The 14,512-nt window shown below is 42.8% G+C and overlaps 1 protein-coding gene across 1 annotated transcript in view; it reads right to left on the bottom strand.

Annotated features, from left to right (window-relative positions):
- Positions 1-14,512, bottom strand: part of cdk2 (cyclin-dependent kinase 2) — a 30,701-nt gene that overhangs the window by 3,229 nt on the left and 12,960 nt on the right. The window contains exons 4-6 of the mRNA XM_052009459.1: positions 12,184-12,354; positions 7,244-7,345; positions 786-989 (exon numbers count right to left, since the gene is read on the bottom strand). Of these exons, the coding sequence (XP_051865419.1) occupies positions 786-989; positions 7,244-7,345; positions 12,184-12,354 (477 nt within the window). The remainder of the gene's footprint in view (positions 1-785; positions 990-7,243; positions 7,346-12,183; positions 12,355-14,512) is intronic.

The following is a 14,512-nucleotide window of genomic DNA, read 5'->3' as shown; positions in this document are numbered from 1 at the left end:
AACCCGTACGTCTTTGGAATGTGGGAGGAAACCGGAGCACCCGGAGGAAACCCATGCAGACACAGGGAGAACGTACAAACTCCTTACAGACAGCGGCTGGAATTGAACCCGGGTCGCTGGCGCTGTAATAGCGTTACTCTAACCGCTAGGAATCAAAGTTGGTCAGTTTTCAGTGTTATATGACCTCTGCTTTCAAATTCATGTGAATTTCAAAAATACATGGGAAGTTTTAAGAAAAAAAAACTTTTATATCAAGTTCAATGCTAAAATTAAGACTCAAGGGAAAAAAGAAAGAGCATCAAAGGTTGAAATTTATCTCTTGGAGTGCTTAATAACACCCACTTCATGCTAGCAGCCAAAGATAAATTTCTATCCAAATCTTTACAGGGACTACCAATCAATTTCAAACAAAAACTCTTCCCAATAGCCCATACTCGTACTAGAGCCAAGTATGAACTATTTCCAGATTTTTATAATTTATACATTGGTATATCAGTAGAAGTGTAGAAAACTTCCATTTTCTCCCAGCTCTGCTTGCAATGATTCTCAAGTACCTCTGGTTGCAAAATCAGAAGGATAAAAGTTGTCAGTGGGCTTACTTTTAAACTACCACTACACTAACTTTTCAATTTCTATCCCAGAATTACAGTTGGACATACCAGAATTTCTTTCCAAAGTGTCAAACATCCCAGAGTTCTTAAGTTCTACAGCCTGATCACCCTGCAGCTAACTAAAATTGTTTTAAAGTCTTTACAAGACATTATGCTTACACTCTTATTACTCACCGCCAACAGATCCCTGCCAACTTCATCCAAAGGGGGGACCACTTTACTAAGATCCTGTTGAATCCACCTTGGAAATGTGGGCTTGTAATCAGGCATGGATGTCACTCCTGGCCAGATGGAATCATCTGGCGTTCCAAGGGTTCGGAATATGCGAAACAGCTGATCAATCTCAGAGTCTCCAGGGAATAAGGCTCTCCTTGTGATCTGAGGCCAAACAAAAGCAGAATTGTCTGTAAAGGTCACGTAAACCACACTGATTTCAACAGTAGTCATCACAGCCACGTCCTTCTTGAATTTCACAGGTAGGTAATGCATGAACATCCAGAGCAAATGGATAATTGGAAACTCATTCCATCCCTCACCATTTGCCTCCTTCTATGTTCTGATGTTGCTGTCTCTTGGTCCAGTTTACTTCAGGCAGCTACTACAGCTAAGTTTCATATGTGTGCCATAAGATACCAACAAACCATTTAAAACTGCAAAAGGAAGGGGTGGTGGTGGGGGTTGGGGAAAAACAACAATAAAGAATTACAGCCAATTATATTCTCACTGCACAAGCAGTTTCCAAAAGGCTAAGGAACTTGGGCTCGTCTTTCCCTTTTGCCCCAGGGGTGCCAACACTATTTGCAGTGCCTCTATTGCTGTTCTGGTGGAGATCAGTGCAGCCAGTATACTCCAGGGAGTGACTATATTTAATGCTTTCTTGAATATTATGGCAATGCATACACCAGAGACACAGCCCAATACTTTATTAATAAGCAGCTAAAGACAAGATTCTGGAAACAAAGGCATCAGTGACACAAGTCTTCAATGTAATAAGCAAGGTACTCTCTTCACCCAGGAAAGCCCCTCAGTGTTAAAGCTGGATGATCTAGAACCTATCTGACATGCATCATAAAGGAGTTATTACAGAGATACACTCTGCCACTCAGCTTGCAATTATTTGCCTTAAATGTTTAAATGTAAAATTGCTGTCATTCTATAGTTACATCATCTACAAGAAAGAATAGGGAGCTAATTACTCTTGTGAATTGAAGATACCAAGTAGTTTATACTGGATGTAGAATCTCCCAGCTATAGACTGGGGTCACCATCCATTTTAAAAATGTATTTTAAAGAAGCTTTATTGTTAAGGCCTTTCCAAAGATTTTTCTTTAAAAAAAATAAAAGCAATTAATACGTTCTCAAGTTCTTTTTAGTGCAATATCCAGGTCTTGGCCTGTGAAGGCTAGTAAGTTTTAACACAGTATGAGTGCCATCAACATGCTTTCACTCTCTTGCCAGACTAAGGCATACCCTGGTGTTCCAGTCAGGTCACAATTTTAGAGCTCCAGATGAAAAAGAATACAATTTCATTCCAATGGACACACAACAGTCTGGCCATGCAATGGTTACAGATCAAGCTCAACTAGTCTGAATATTTCATTAACAGTGAACTCTTTCTCTCCCCTCAATAACCTCAGTGTGAAGCACACAATTACAGCTCCACCGGAGTCCTTATGATTCCGTGAAACACAGTGGATATACTATGTAACAAAAAAGCAAAAGTATGTGTAGTGGAGGGCAAGAATTTCTACCCTAATGGGAATGGGTCAGCAAGTTTCATTACATCACGAGCCCACCACACAAGAATCATGCATCACACTTGAACAATAAAGCCATTTGAAAGTAAATTTCACAGGAGCTCTATTTATTCTGCTCCTTATACAATGAACATTACTGCAAAACATAACTGTAACAAAGGTCAGCAACTAAATTTCCCCCAAAGTCTTTAGTTGTGGAACAAGATTGGGCAATAAAGTATTCTTCTCATGCAGAGATACCTTTCTCAAATAATCACTGCTCTCCAAGTGCTCCCCATTAATTCTTGGGCCAATTCATTCTCCAGAACCAAATGCAGAAATGCCTGCTATTGGGCAAAAAACATGCTGTTCTCCCGAGCACATTTCAGAAGTTTCACCCATCCTTTGCCCTCCACACTAATAACATCTCAATCAATATCTCCGGTAGCGTAAGAGCTTCCTTCTTCACCAGAATCAAATGGACTCTCTTCCTGACCCCTGAATGTCATCACTCTCTCCATCACAATCATATCTTCTTTAAAAGAGAACTGCCACCCCACCTCCTCTTTTTCCTTCCTAATCTTTTCTGAACACCTTATAAAGTGCCCAACCCTGCCCTTTAAGTTATGTTTCAGTTATCACCACATCATATTCCCACCTTACTACTTGTGCTAGCAGTTTACCAACCTCATCCACATCCACACATTCTAATTGAAAAATCTAAAAAAAAAAGTGCAGATTGGAAATCTGAAATAAAAACAGAAAATGTTGGAAATATTTCACAGGTGCCGCCCGACTTGCTGAGAGAGAAATAGCATTGACGTTTCGGGTCAAAGACCCTTCGTCAGAACTGGGAAAGAGAGTTTTAAGCTAAAGCCCCAAGAATTTCCCTCCTGCACCTTCTCTCTAGCCATGCTAGTCCCAAGAGCAATTCAGTTCTGTACAGCAAGTTCTCATGCAGAGGACTGACAATTCCAAAAACGGAGAGGGAACAATGGCAGGGCATGAGAGGCTGCACACTGGGCTGTCTTGTTTATCAAGGAATGGTGTGTCTGGGCAGGAAGGGATGTGGGAAAAGCGTACCCACTGCTTCTACTAATCATTTTAAACAAAAAAGAAAATCAAACGGACTACACTGAAGTAATTAAAATTAAAAACTTTTTACAAGAATTGGTTCTGTGCATGAGACAATGCGTTTTAGCATTTCAAGCTGCTGCAAGAATACCACCTCCCCCCTTGCCTTCCCCAACCCTATCACACCAAAGTCATGCACCATATCATGCCCTACGCCTACTGGCCCAAAGGAAAACCAGATGGGATGAATCACACAGGCATCAGGGTGAAGAGAAGCTGGGAGATCATCTGAGTGCTAATGATACCAATCAAAGGCATTGAAGTACTTCTTTAGGAACTCGGCACTCTGAATGAACATCTTTGTGCCCTGTCTCAATGCACTCCAGGCAATCTGGCATCATTTCACGAAAAGAACATTTTACCTCCACTAATCACCACATGGCTATCTCGTTTTCTATATTTTAGTAAAGGATATGCATTTAATTGGATTTTCATTGGGCTAGTAGTAACCGTCAGTGGTTGCTTGTCATCTGCTATCATCCTTGGCACTGCTAATGGGAAATAATGAGGTTTGCTTAGGTGAGTCATGGGCAAAAGCTGTGCCTGGTATAAAATACTCAAAAAAAAAGCCATTTTGTTGAGCTAATAGAAGCCAGTTCAGAAACTATCATTTACAAGCCAGAAACCAGAAGGGCTGCATTTTAAGCACCGGGACTGGTATGCTTCAACCTTCTGATACTTTATACCCAGCTTTCCAGGGCAGGTGGGCTGTAAAACACTGCCTTGAAAGGTTAGAGATTCCAAACGATCCATTTTGCTTAAATGGAAGGATCCAATACCCCCTACTACTTTTCAATGGTCCTCTCAAACTATATCATGTTTAAACTTGGAAAAAATTAGGAGTGTACTATTGATCCTTCGCTTAAATTTGAGGAAGTTTGGAATCCATTTATTCAATATTTTCACATGATATAGATCCCTTTATAATAACCTTTCAATTTAGAGGAACAGAGTTGAAGACATAATATTGCTCTGTTCCTATTGAGAAATTTTAGTCCAGTTTTTGTTTTGAATTTTTTTTTTCTTTAGCTTAGTTTGGTTTGATATATTGTTTATAATTTTTCTTATTGTTTTGGTTTTTTTTATATTTTATAATACATCTTTTTCTTTTATATTATATTCATTCACTAATAGATCATTGGATCTACAGATTTTTTTTATACTTTATTGTTCTTTATGATTATCCATGTCATGATTGTTCTCCTGATCTCTTTGTATTACATGTATAAACATTGATATATTAATCTGTACTAATTTGAAAACTAATAAAAAGATTGAGAAAGAAAGAAAGGTTAGAGATTCATTCAAGGCTACTTGTATTTTCTTATGACATATGAGGCTATTCAGCCGACTGGGTCTATGGCAGCTCTCGAGGCATTTCCCTATTCTCGCTCTCACAACTCAACCGCACCACCCCCCCCACCACCCCCCAAGATTCTATGACTCACCCACACACTAGGGGCAATTAACTTACCAAACCCCACACCTTTGGGATGTGGGAGGAATCCAGAGCACGTGGAGAAAACCCATGCGGTCACAGGGAGAACGTGCAAACTCCACACAGACAACACTCGAGGTCAGAATCAAAACTGGGTCACCGGAGCGGTGCGACAGCAGCACTACCTGCTGCGCCACACATACTCTTGGGCATGTTCTAGCTAAATTCAATGAACAGTGGAGACTTGAATGAGTGGATGGAGAATAAGTAGAAGAAAAGTCAAAGTTACAGCGCAGGAATAGGCCACCCAGCCCAATGCATCTCTGCTGGTGCCTACGCTCTACATGAACCTCCTCTTCTGAGTTCAGTTCACTCCATCAATATATCCTTCTATCCCCTTCTTTCTCACTTCTCACTAAACGCATCCATGCTAAAAACTACTCCATGAGAGAACAAGTCCCATGTTCTTGCAATCTGATAAAAGGCCATTCACCAGAAATGTCAACCCTCTCCACAGATGCCATCCAACCAACTCAATTTTCTCCACATTTGGTGTTCTAATTTCAGATTTCCAGCATCTGAAACGTTTTGCTTTTGATTTTCAGTACGGGATCTGGAACCTGGCCCACCCCCCCCAAAGAGCGGGAACCATTTATTAGTCCACTACTTCCACTTTGGGAAGATCAGGCATCTCCGAACAGATGTGGTTTAAACCTTGTCACTGGCTGTATGGCTTGTGACCACAATGAGCAGTGAATTTATGCATGGGGCTGTGACAATGCCATTCTCCCCCCTCCCCCATTTCCGTCCTTTAAGGGAATAATTGACTTACATATGGCACATGCGAGTCACGCATGCCGTAATCTGGCATACCTGTTGGTAGTATACTGCATCTCCATATCTTTTGTATTCTCAGCAAAATACTGATTCTGTGGAGCATCTGTCCTTCTTGCAGTAATTCCCAGCTGCAACCGTTATGCCACTTGATATAAATATTACACAGGGACCTTGTCTGGGTTTTTATAGAGAACTGGCCACGTGCCAGTTGTCTGGCTTTACACTCAGGCCAAGTAGCTGTTATCAACAAGAAGTATCGGGGTCCTTTACATGGAAACATATGGGAAGAAACCCACTGGACCATCTCATGACATAGACTACCCTTAGTCCTGTCTGGATCGATGATGTTGGTACTACATGGCTGGACTGGTTCACGCTGAGGGATGCTGTGACAAAAGAAGTCCCTTATGACTGCATCACTATGCAGTAGAAAACTGCCTTAAGCAGATTCTAAACCTACTGAAAAACCACAGGTGCAGGGATCATCCATTACATTAAAGCATTTAAAAGTCATAACCAACAATGCAAGTCATTCTCTATTCAGTTAATGGACATTGGGAAACCGTGAAACAAAAAAATTGAGCTTTCAATACATGCACGTACAATTTTCAAAGTTTAAGCTCATGCAAAACTAGTGCAAGACAAACAACCACAAAGCACATCAATTTGAAATGGGAAACTGACCAACATGAAAAGAAACCATCTTGTCAGAAAGCACAAAAAGAGGCCATTCAGTCCATCGAGTCCACACCAACCACTCACTTACACTAATCCCATTTTATTCTCCTCCCATTCTCATTAATTCCCCACGTATTCTACCACTAACCTACACACTAGGGCCAAATTACAGTGACCAATTAACCTACGTGTGGGAGGAAACCAGAGCACCCAGAGGAAACCCACGCAGTCGCAGGGAGAATGAGCAAACTCCACATAGACAGCACCAGTGGTCGGGTTTGAACTGGAGTCACTGAAGCAGAACGTCAGTGGCTCTACTAGCTGCACCACCGTGCCACCCTGTGTGCTGAAAACATTTACCATCAGAGGGATGAGAGTTAAAAATGGGACCCATCTCTTTTCCCTCTTAGTTTGGGACTTGTGCTTGAATATCAACCATGATCAGCATTCCGACTAAACTGGTTTAGTTTCAGGACTTAGGACTCCCTGGCAAATGGAATCGTTTGGGGGGGGGGGGGGGGGGGGGGGTGTGCGCGCGCAAGCAGTTGTTGGTACTGCTAGTTGAAGCCAGCAACAATCACTCTTTGGGAAAACACTTCAACAGCTCCCCATTGCCAGGCTATAAAGACAAGGTAACTGTGCCTTCTCCTTTAGCCCCATCTGGAATGTACAACCTGAGAGTAGAGACTAGAAGAGGAGAAACAGAGGGGAATAAAATATTTATTTTGGGAAATACATCTTTGAGGCATTTTTCATGTTATTTGTTATCTTATTATAGAGATATGCTAGCTAACTTTACAATCTGTTACCATTTCTGCAAAGATGCAGCCAAGACTCCAGATGTCGACTGCGGTGGAGTAATATTTACATCCCAGGAGGATCTCAGGGGCACGATACCACAGCGTGACAACCTGCAAAGAAAAAACACAGCATTTCAAACTCATATTCCCCTTGGTTTGAATCTGTAGAATATTTATAGTCATGCAATCCCCAACTACCAGAGAGGATAAATATTTGAAGACTGTGTCTACATTTCATGCTTTCAGTTGAATAATGATTTCTTCCCCGATCTCACATTACTTTTACTTTTCCAGGCTTTAACCCTTTGAACAAAAATAGAAAATGCTGGAAATACCCAGCCGGTTTGGCAGCTTCTAACCCTTGTAGACCTATTACATTCATTCAAGTCCTTTTCACTATTAAAAAGGGTCCATTTTATGCCACGTTTGTTGCAACTCAAGTACAGATAATTGGAGGGAGAGTTCAACGGCCCTGAGGAAAAGCAACTTCAACACAAGAGGAAGTATTAAGGAGACTGATAAAGGCAGGGCAGTAGATGTTGGCTATATGGACTTTAGTAAGGCATCTGACATGATCCCACATGGTAGGCTGGTCCAGAAAGTTAAGGCACATGGGATCCACAGAGAGCTGGCTTGTTAGATCCAAAATTGGTTTGGCAATAGAGAATAGTGTTGGATGGGTGTTTTTTCTGATTGGAAGTCTGTGACTAGTGGTATACCGAAGGGATCAGTGCTGGGACCTTTACTGCGGACGATATATATTAACACCTTGGATGTGAATGGAGGAGGAATGATTGGTAAGTTTACAGATGACATGAAAATTGGTTGTTGGGAATAGTGAGGAAGATTGTCTAAGGCTACAGCAGGATATAGGTCAGTTGGAAAGTTGGGTAGAGCATGAGCAGATAGAATTTAATCCTGATAAGTGCGAGGTCATGCATTTTGGGAAGTCAAATAGGGTTCAGACATATACAGTAAGTGGTAGGGCGCCAAGGAATGTTGAAGAATGAAAGAGACCTCAGGGTCCAAGTCCATAGTCCCCTGAAGATGGCTTAACAGGTAGATAGAGTGCTGAAGGAGGAATGTGGCATGCTTGCCTTCATAGGTCAGGGCATAGAATACAAGAATTGAGACATTATGTTGCAGCTTTACAAAACACTGGTTAGGCTGCACTTGGAGTAGTTCTGTTGTGCAGTTGTTCTGGTCACCACACTATAGGAAGGATGCGATTGCGCTGGAAAGAGTGCAGAGGAGATTCACCAGGGTGTTGCCTGGACTGGAGGACTTTAGTTATGGGGACAGATTGGAGAGGCTGGATTCGTTTTCCCAAGAGTGAAGGAGGCGGAGAGGTGACCTGATCAAACTATATAAGAGGCATAGTCAAAATCTTTTTCCCATGGAAGGGGTATCAAAATCAAGAGGGCATAGGTTTAAGGTGAGAGGAAGGAATTTTAAAGGGGATCTGAGGGGAATTTATATATATACACACATACATACCTATATATATATATATATACATACACACACATATATATATATATATATTTTATATATATATATATATATATATATATATATATATATATATATACACACACACACATACACATATTTTATATATATATATATATATATATATATATATACACACACACATACATACACACACACACACACACACACACACAGAGTGGGTGATATCTGGAACTCACTGCCAGAGGAGGTGGTGGAATCAGATACAATCACTACATTTAGGAGACATTTAGACAGGCACTCAGATAGGCACGGCATAGAAGGATATGGTGTCAATGCGGGCAAATGGGATTGGTGTAGGAGGGCCAAAAAAAAAGGTCAGCATGGACATGGTGGGCCGAAGTGCCCTTTTCTGTGCTGTCCAACTTCATGACTCTACAACTCTAAAGGGAGCCATTAAGCTCAGGAATACTGAACCATAGAACAAGAGATGGCAGGAGTCGACCACCCGGCCCTTCAAACCCATTCCACCATTCATCAAGATCACAGTCAACTTGGTGCCATTTTCCTGCAGTATCCACATAACTCTCAATTCCCTTAACGTCCAGAAATCCATCGAACTATGTTTTGTGTGAACAGTGGCCAAGGCTCCACAGCACTCTGAGGTGGAGAATTCTTAAGATTCCCCACCCTCCGAATGAAGAAATTTCTGTTCATCTCAGTCCTAAACAGCCTATCCCTTATTCTGTGACCACGCCCCCAGTCCTAGACTCCTCAGCCAGGGGAAACACTCCTTGCATCCAGCCTGTAAAGCACTGTAAGAATTTTGTAAGTTTTGAGGAGATCGTTTCATTCTGAAACTCTAGAGCAGATAGTGCCAGTCTATTTGATCTCTCCTCGTACAGCAAACCCGCCATCCCTGGAACCAGTCTAGTGAAGCTTCACTGCAATCCCTCAATGGCAAGTGCATTCTTTCTGAGACGAGGAGACTACAATTGTGCACAACACTCCATGTGCAATCTCCTCAGGATCCTACACAATTGCAATAATTATTCCCATATTCATATCCTTTTGTAAAAGGCCAACATACCATATGTCTTTCAAATAGCTTGTGGCACCTGCATTTTGGCCTTTGAGTGCTTGTACACAAGCCAACCTCGGTCCATTTCACATCAACATTACCCACTCTCTCATCATTTAAGAAATATTCTCACTTTCTGTTACATGGACCAAAGTGGATGACCTCACATTCTTCCACATTATGCCCCACCTGCCACGTACTCACCCACCCACTCAGCTGGTCCATATCCCCTTGAAGCCCCTTTACGTCCTGCTCCCCATTCATAATCCCACTTGGTTTAGCATCATCAGGAAACGTGGAAATATAACATTTCATCCCCTCAGCAATCAAACCGTTGCTGTAGATTGTGAATAGCTGAGGCCCTAAGCACTGATCCCTGCGGTACCCCACAAGTCACAGCAAGTCAACCTGAGAACGAGCAGTTGATTCTGACTCCTTGCTTTCTATCCAATAACCAATTCTCAATCCACGTCAGTATATTGCCCCCAATTCCCTGTGCTCCAATCTTGTTGACCAACCTCCTGTGAGGGACCTCATCAAAAGCCTTCCGCTAATCAAAATACATCACATCCACTGATTTCCCCCTTATCTAATCTACTTGTCACATCCTCAAAGAACTCCAATAGATTAGTCAAACATGATTTTCTTTTATAAATTCACATTAACTCTGCTCAATCCTGATATTATTTTCAAGGTGTTGTGTTATTACATCTTTTATTGTAGATTCCAGCATCTTCCTGACCAGGAAGATTGATGAGGGTAGTGCAGTGGATGTGGTCTACATGGATTTTGGTAAGGCGTTTGACAAGGTTCCGCATGGTAGGCTTCTTCAGAAGGTTAGAGGCCAAGGGATCTGGGGAAGCTTGGCCGTGTGGATTCAGAATTGGCTTGCCTGTAGAAAGCAGAGGGTTGTGGTGGAGGGAGTGCCTTCGGATTAGAGGGCTGTGACTAGTGGTGTCCCGCAGGGATCGGTTCTGGGACCTCTACTTTTTGTGATATTTATTAATGACTTAGATGAGGGGGTGGAAGGCAGGGTTAGCAAGTTTGCAGATGACACAAAGATTGGTGGTGTTGTGGATAGTGTGGAGGGCTGTAGAAGCTTGCAGAGGGATATTGATAGGATGTAGAGCTGGGCTGAGAAATGGCAGATGGAGTTCAATCCGGAGAAGTGTGAGGTAGTACACTCTGGAAGGACAAACTCCAAGGCGCAGTACAAGGTTAATGGCAGGATTCTGGGCAGTGTAGAGGAGCAGAGGGATCTGGGGGTTCATATCCACAGATCACTGAAAGTTGCCTCGCAGGTGGATAGGGTAGTTAAGAAAGCTTATGGGATGTTAGCTTTCATAAGTCAGGGGATCGAGTTTAAGAACTGCGAAGTGATGATGCAGCTTTACAAAACTCTGGTTAGGCCACACTTGGAGTACTGTGTCCAGTTCTGGTCGCCTCATTATAGGAAGGATGCGGAGGCATTGGAAAGGGTGCAGAGGAGATTTATCAGGATGCTGCCTGGATTAGAGAGTATGGATTATGAGGAGAGACTAAAGGAGCTAGGGCTGTTCTCATTGGAGAGAAGGAGGATGAGGGGAGTCATGATAGAGGTATACAAGATATTGAGAGGAATAGATAGAGTGGACAGCCAGTGCCTCTTTCCCAGAGCGCCAATGCTCAAGACAAGAGGACATGGCTTTAAGGTAATGGGTGGGAAGTTCAAGGGTGATGTCAGAGGGGGGTTTTTCACCCAGAGAGTGGTTGGTGCATGGAATGTGCTGCCTGGGGTGGTGGTGGAGGCTGATATGTTGGTCAAGTTCAAGAGATTGTTAGATATGGAGGAATTTAAGTTAGAGGGATATGTGGGAGGAAGGGGTTAGATAGTCTTAGGTGTGGTTTGAAGGGCGGCACAACATGGTGGGCCGAAGGGCCTGTATTGTGCTGTATTGTTCTATGGTTCTAACGTAGATTAACAGGTCATTAGTTCCCTGTTTAAATAGTGGGGTCACATTTGCTTCCCTCCAATCCACAGGAGCAGTTCCAGAATCTATCGAATTTTGGAAGCTGAGAACCAGAGCATCCACTATCTCAACAGCAACCATGTCAAACTTTGGGATACAAATCATCAGGTCCCGGATTTATCAGCCTTCCAGCTCACCAACTTCTCCAGTACTATTTGTTGACTAAACTTTGTTCCTCATTCTCACTTAGCCCTTGACTCTCAAACATGTCTTGTGCTCAGATGGGTAACGTCCCAGGACCTTACAGAGTGAGACGTTAATTATGGTGCAAGTCACATGACCGTTCCCAGGAGTTGCATAGGGAGCCACGAGGGCAGTCAGGGATAGGAGCTGCTTTGGCTCAGTCTCCTCCAATGCTTTGAGGTGGCAGACTGTCAGTAACATACCTCGTGGGTGTATGTGCGAACAGGCACCCCGAAAGCTCGCGCTAGTCCGAAGTCAGCGAGCTTAATTGCACCTTCGGCATTGATCAGCAGGTTCTGGGGCTTTAAGTCACGGTGAAGCACCCGGTGAGAGTGGCAGAATGCGAGCCCTTGCAGCAGCTGGAATAGGTAACTCTGAACAGCAGGGGATAAAAAGAAATTATTAGTCAGCTCAACAATAAAACATCTCACACCAACCACGATATTAAGGTTGATGATAAATGAAACTGGAATAGCAAAACATCCCATGGCTGTTAAACCAACTTCATCTGGCACCTCACAGTCCCATTCAAATTCTAAGCCTGCCCACCCTGGGTAGTAACCAAGGTCAGGTACTGAGAGAGTACGGTGGCCGAGGCTGGAGTTTACCACAGGGCTCAACATAAGAACACCAACAGCAGGAATAAAAATGAAGGTGTAAACCTCAGGGGCGAATAATCGTTCCTGTGAAATTCACAAAGAAAAAGCAGGAAAGCTGAGATTCCTCTCCTCTGTACGTACCCTGGCATAGTTGTCAACAGCTTGGAATAATGACAAAAGCAAGGCCCTCTCTCAAAAAGGGATGAGGCCTTGCTTTGGGTAAAACTCACGAGAAATGTAGAAATGTGAGACTATAGTAGGCAGCTTTAAACGTGGTACTCAGTGATTCAGTGACATCAACACAGGACTAGGCCCATGTATTCTCCCACCACAGTCAAATAGTTCTGCAATTCTAGGAAGAGGCCATGCTACATTACAATTACACGTCACACAGCATGTACACAGGCCCTTCAGCCCATAACAATCATTAAACAGCCAGAAAGGATTACGATAGTGAAGAGACTGAAATTCATTTTGTATGGGTGGGTAAATGTGGAAAGATTTAATGAAACAGTTTGCACAGAAACAGGAGGAGGCTGATCAGTCCCTTGAACTGATTCGGGTTTGCTACTCAATTAGAGCACAGCAGTTAGCGCTGTTGCTTCACAGTACCAGGGTTTGATCCTAACGTCCGGTGCGGTCTACATGGAATAAAAACCTACGCCCCAAGATTGCGTGGGTTTCCTCCAGGTACTCTGGTTTCCTCCCACATCGCAAAGACATGCTGGGTTGTAGGTTAATTGGACACTGCAAGTTATTTTTTTAGTGCAGGTTGATAGCAAAGAGAATCAAAGAGGAGTTGAAGGGCATGTACGAGATGGAATAAGTAGCAGCTGTTCAGGGAAATAAGGAAAGGGGGGGAAATGGGGGTAATGGGATTAATCCCCCTGGGGGCCAGTATGAGCATAATGGGTTGAATGGCCTTTCTGTGAAGTTACAAGACCACAGCTGATCTGCATTTCAACCCTTGATACCTTTACTCATTAAAGAAAAAATTAGATTGATTTCCACCCTGGCTGTGGATGCCGAGAGAGTTTCAATTCTCTCTCAGCATCCGTAGCCTTTCAGAGAGGGTTCCAGCTTTCCATTATTGTTTTTGTGAAGAGATGCTGCTTGATTTCACTTCTAAATGGGTTAGGTCTTAATTGTAAGATTACACTCCCTGAACTCCCCCATCAGAGAAAATAACACAAAATTTCAAAGGGCAGGTTTTGAGTTACATGGGCGAGGAGGTAAGTTCCAGATTGTGTGTGGGCTGAAAGATGACAAGTTGGAACAAAAGTGCCAGCAGCACAGCTAAAATAGGTTGTAGTCTCAGACGAGGATAAAATAAAATTATTAGAAAATCTCAAAAAGATAAAAGGGCCATTATGAAATCAGAAACAAAAATCCTGAAATCTGCTGTTCTTTTACAAGTAGCAGAGATATTTCTTTCTCACACGTGGTTGGAGGATTTGCCAAGTTAAATATTCTACCATCAATGGGAGGTCTGTATGTGAAGTAAAATGGTGCACAAAGGCTGTGACTGAAGGTAGACTTCAGGAGCTACGGGATCGCTTCTTGCCGAGATCCAGCATCATACTCCCTTCCTAAACAGCCAGAGCGATCACACGCAGCTTCAGCAGAATGTCCAACGCATCTTCTGATTCATCTTTTCTTATCCAGTCAAGATGCCCAGCAAAGGATGGTTCCCCATGCTGGTCAATAATAACATAAGAAACAAGAACAGGAGTAGACCATTCAGCCCCTTGAGCCTGCTCCACCATTCAATACTATTATGGCTCATCCGATTTTGGCCTCTGCTTTCCTGCCCCATAACCCTCGACTCCCCATAAACCAAAACCAGTCTATCTCAACCCTGAGAATATTCAGTAACTCAGCCTCCCACAGCTCTCTGGAGTACTGAATTCCAACAGAAATTCTCTACCACCAC

This window comes from Pristis pectinata, chromosome X, assembly GCF_009764475.1.
Source record: "Pristis pectinata isolate sPriPec2 chromosome X, sPriPec2.1.pri, whole genome shotgun sequence".
In the NCBI taxonomy this organism is placed as follows: Eukaryota; Metazoa; Chordata; class Chondrichthyes; order Rhinopristiformes; family Pristidae; genus Pristis; species Pristis pectinata.
This window is presented reverse-complemented; position numbering and strand designations above follow the sequence as displayed.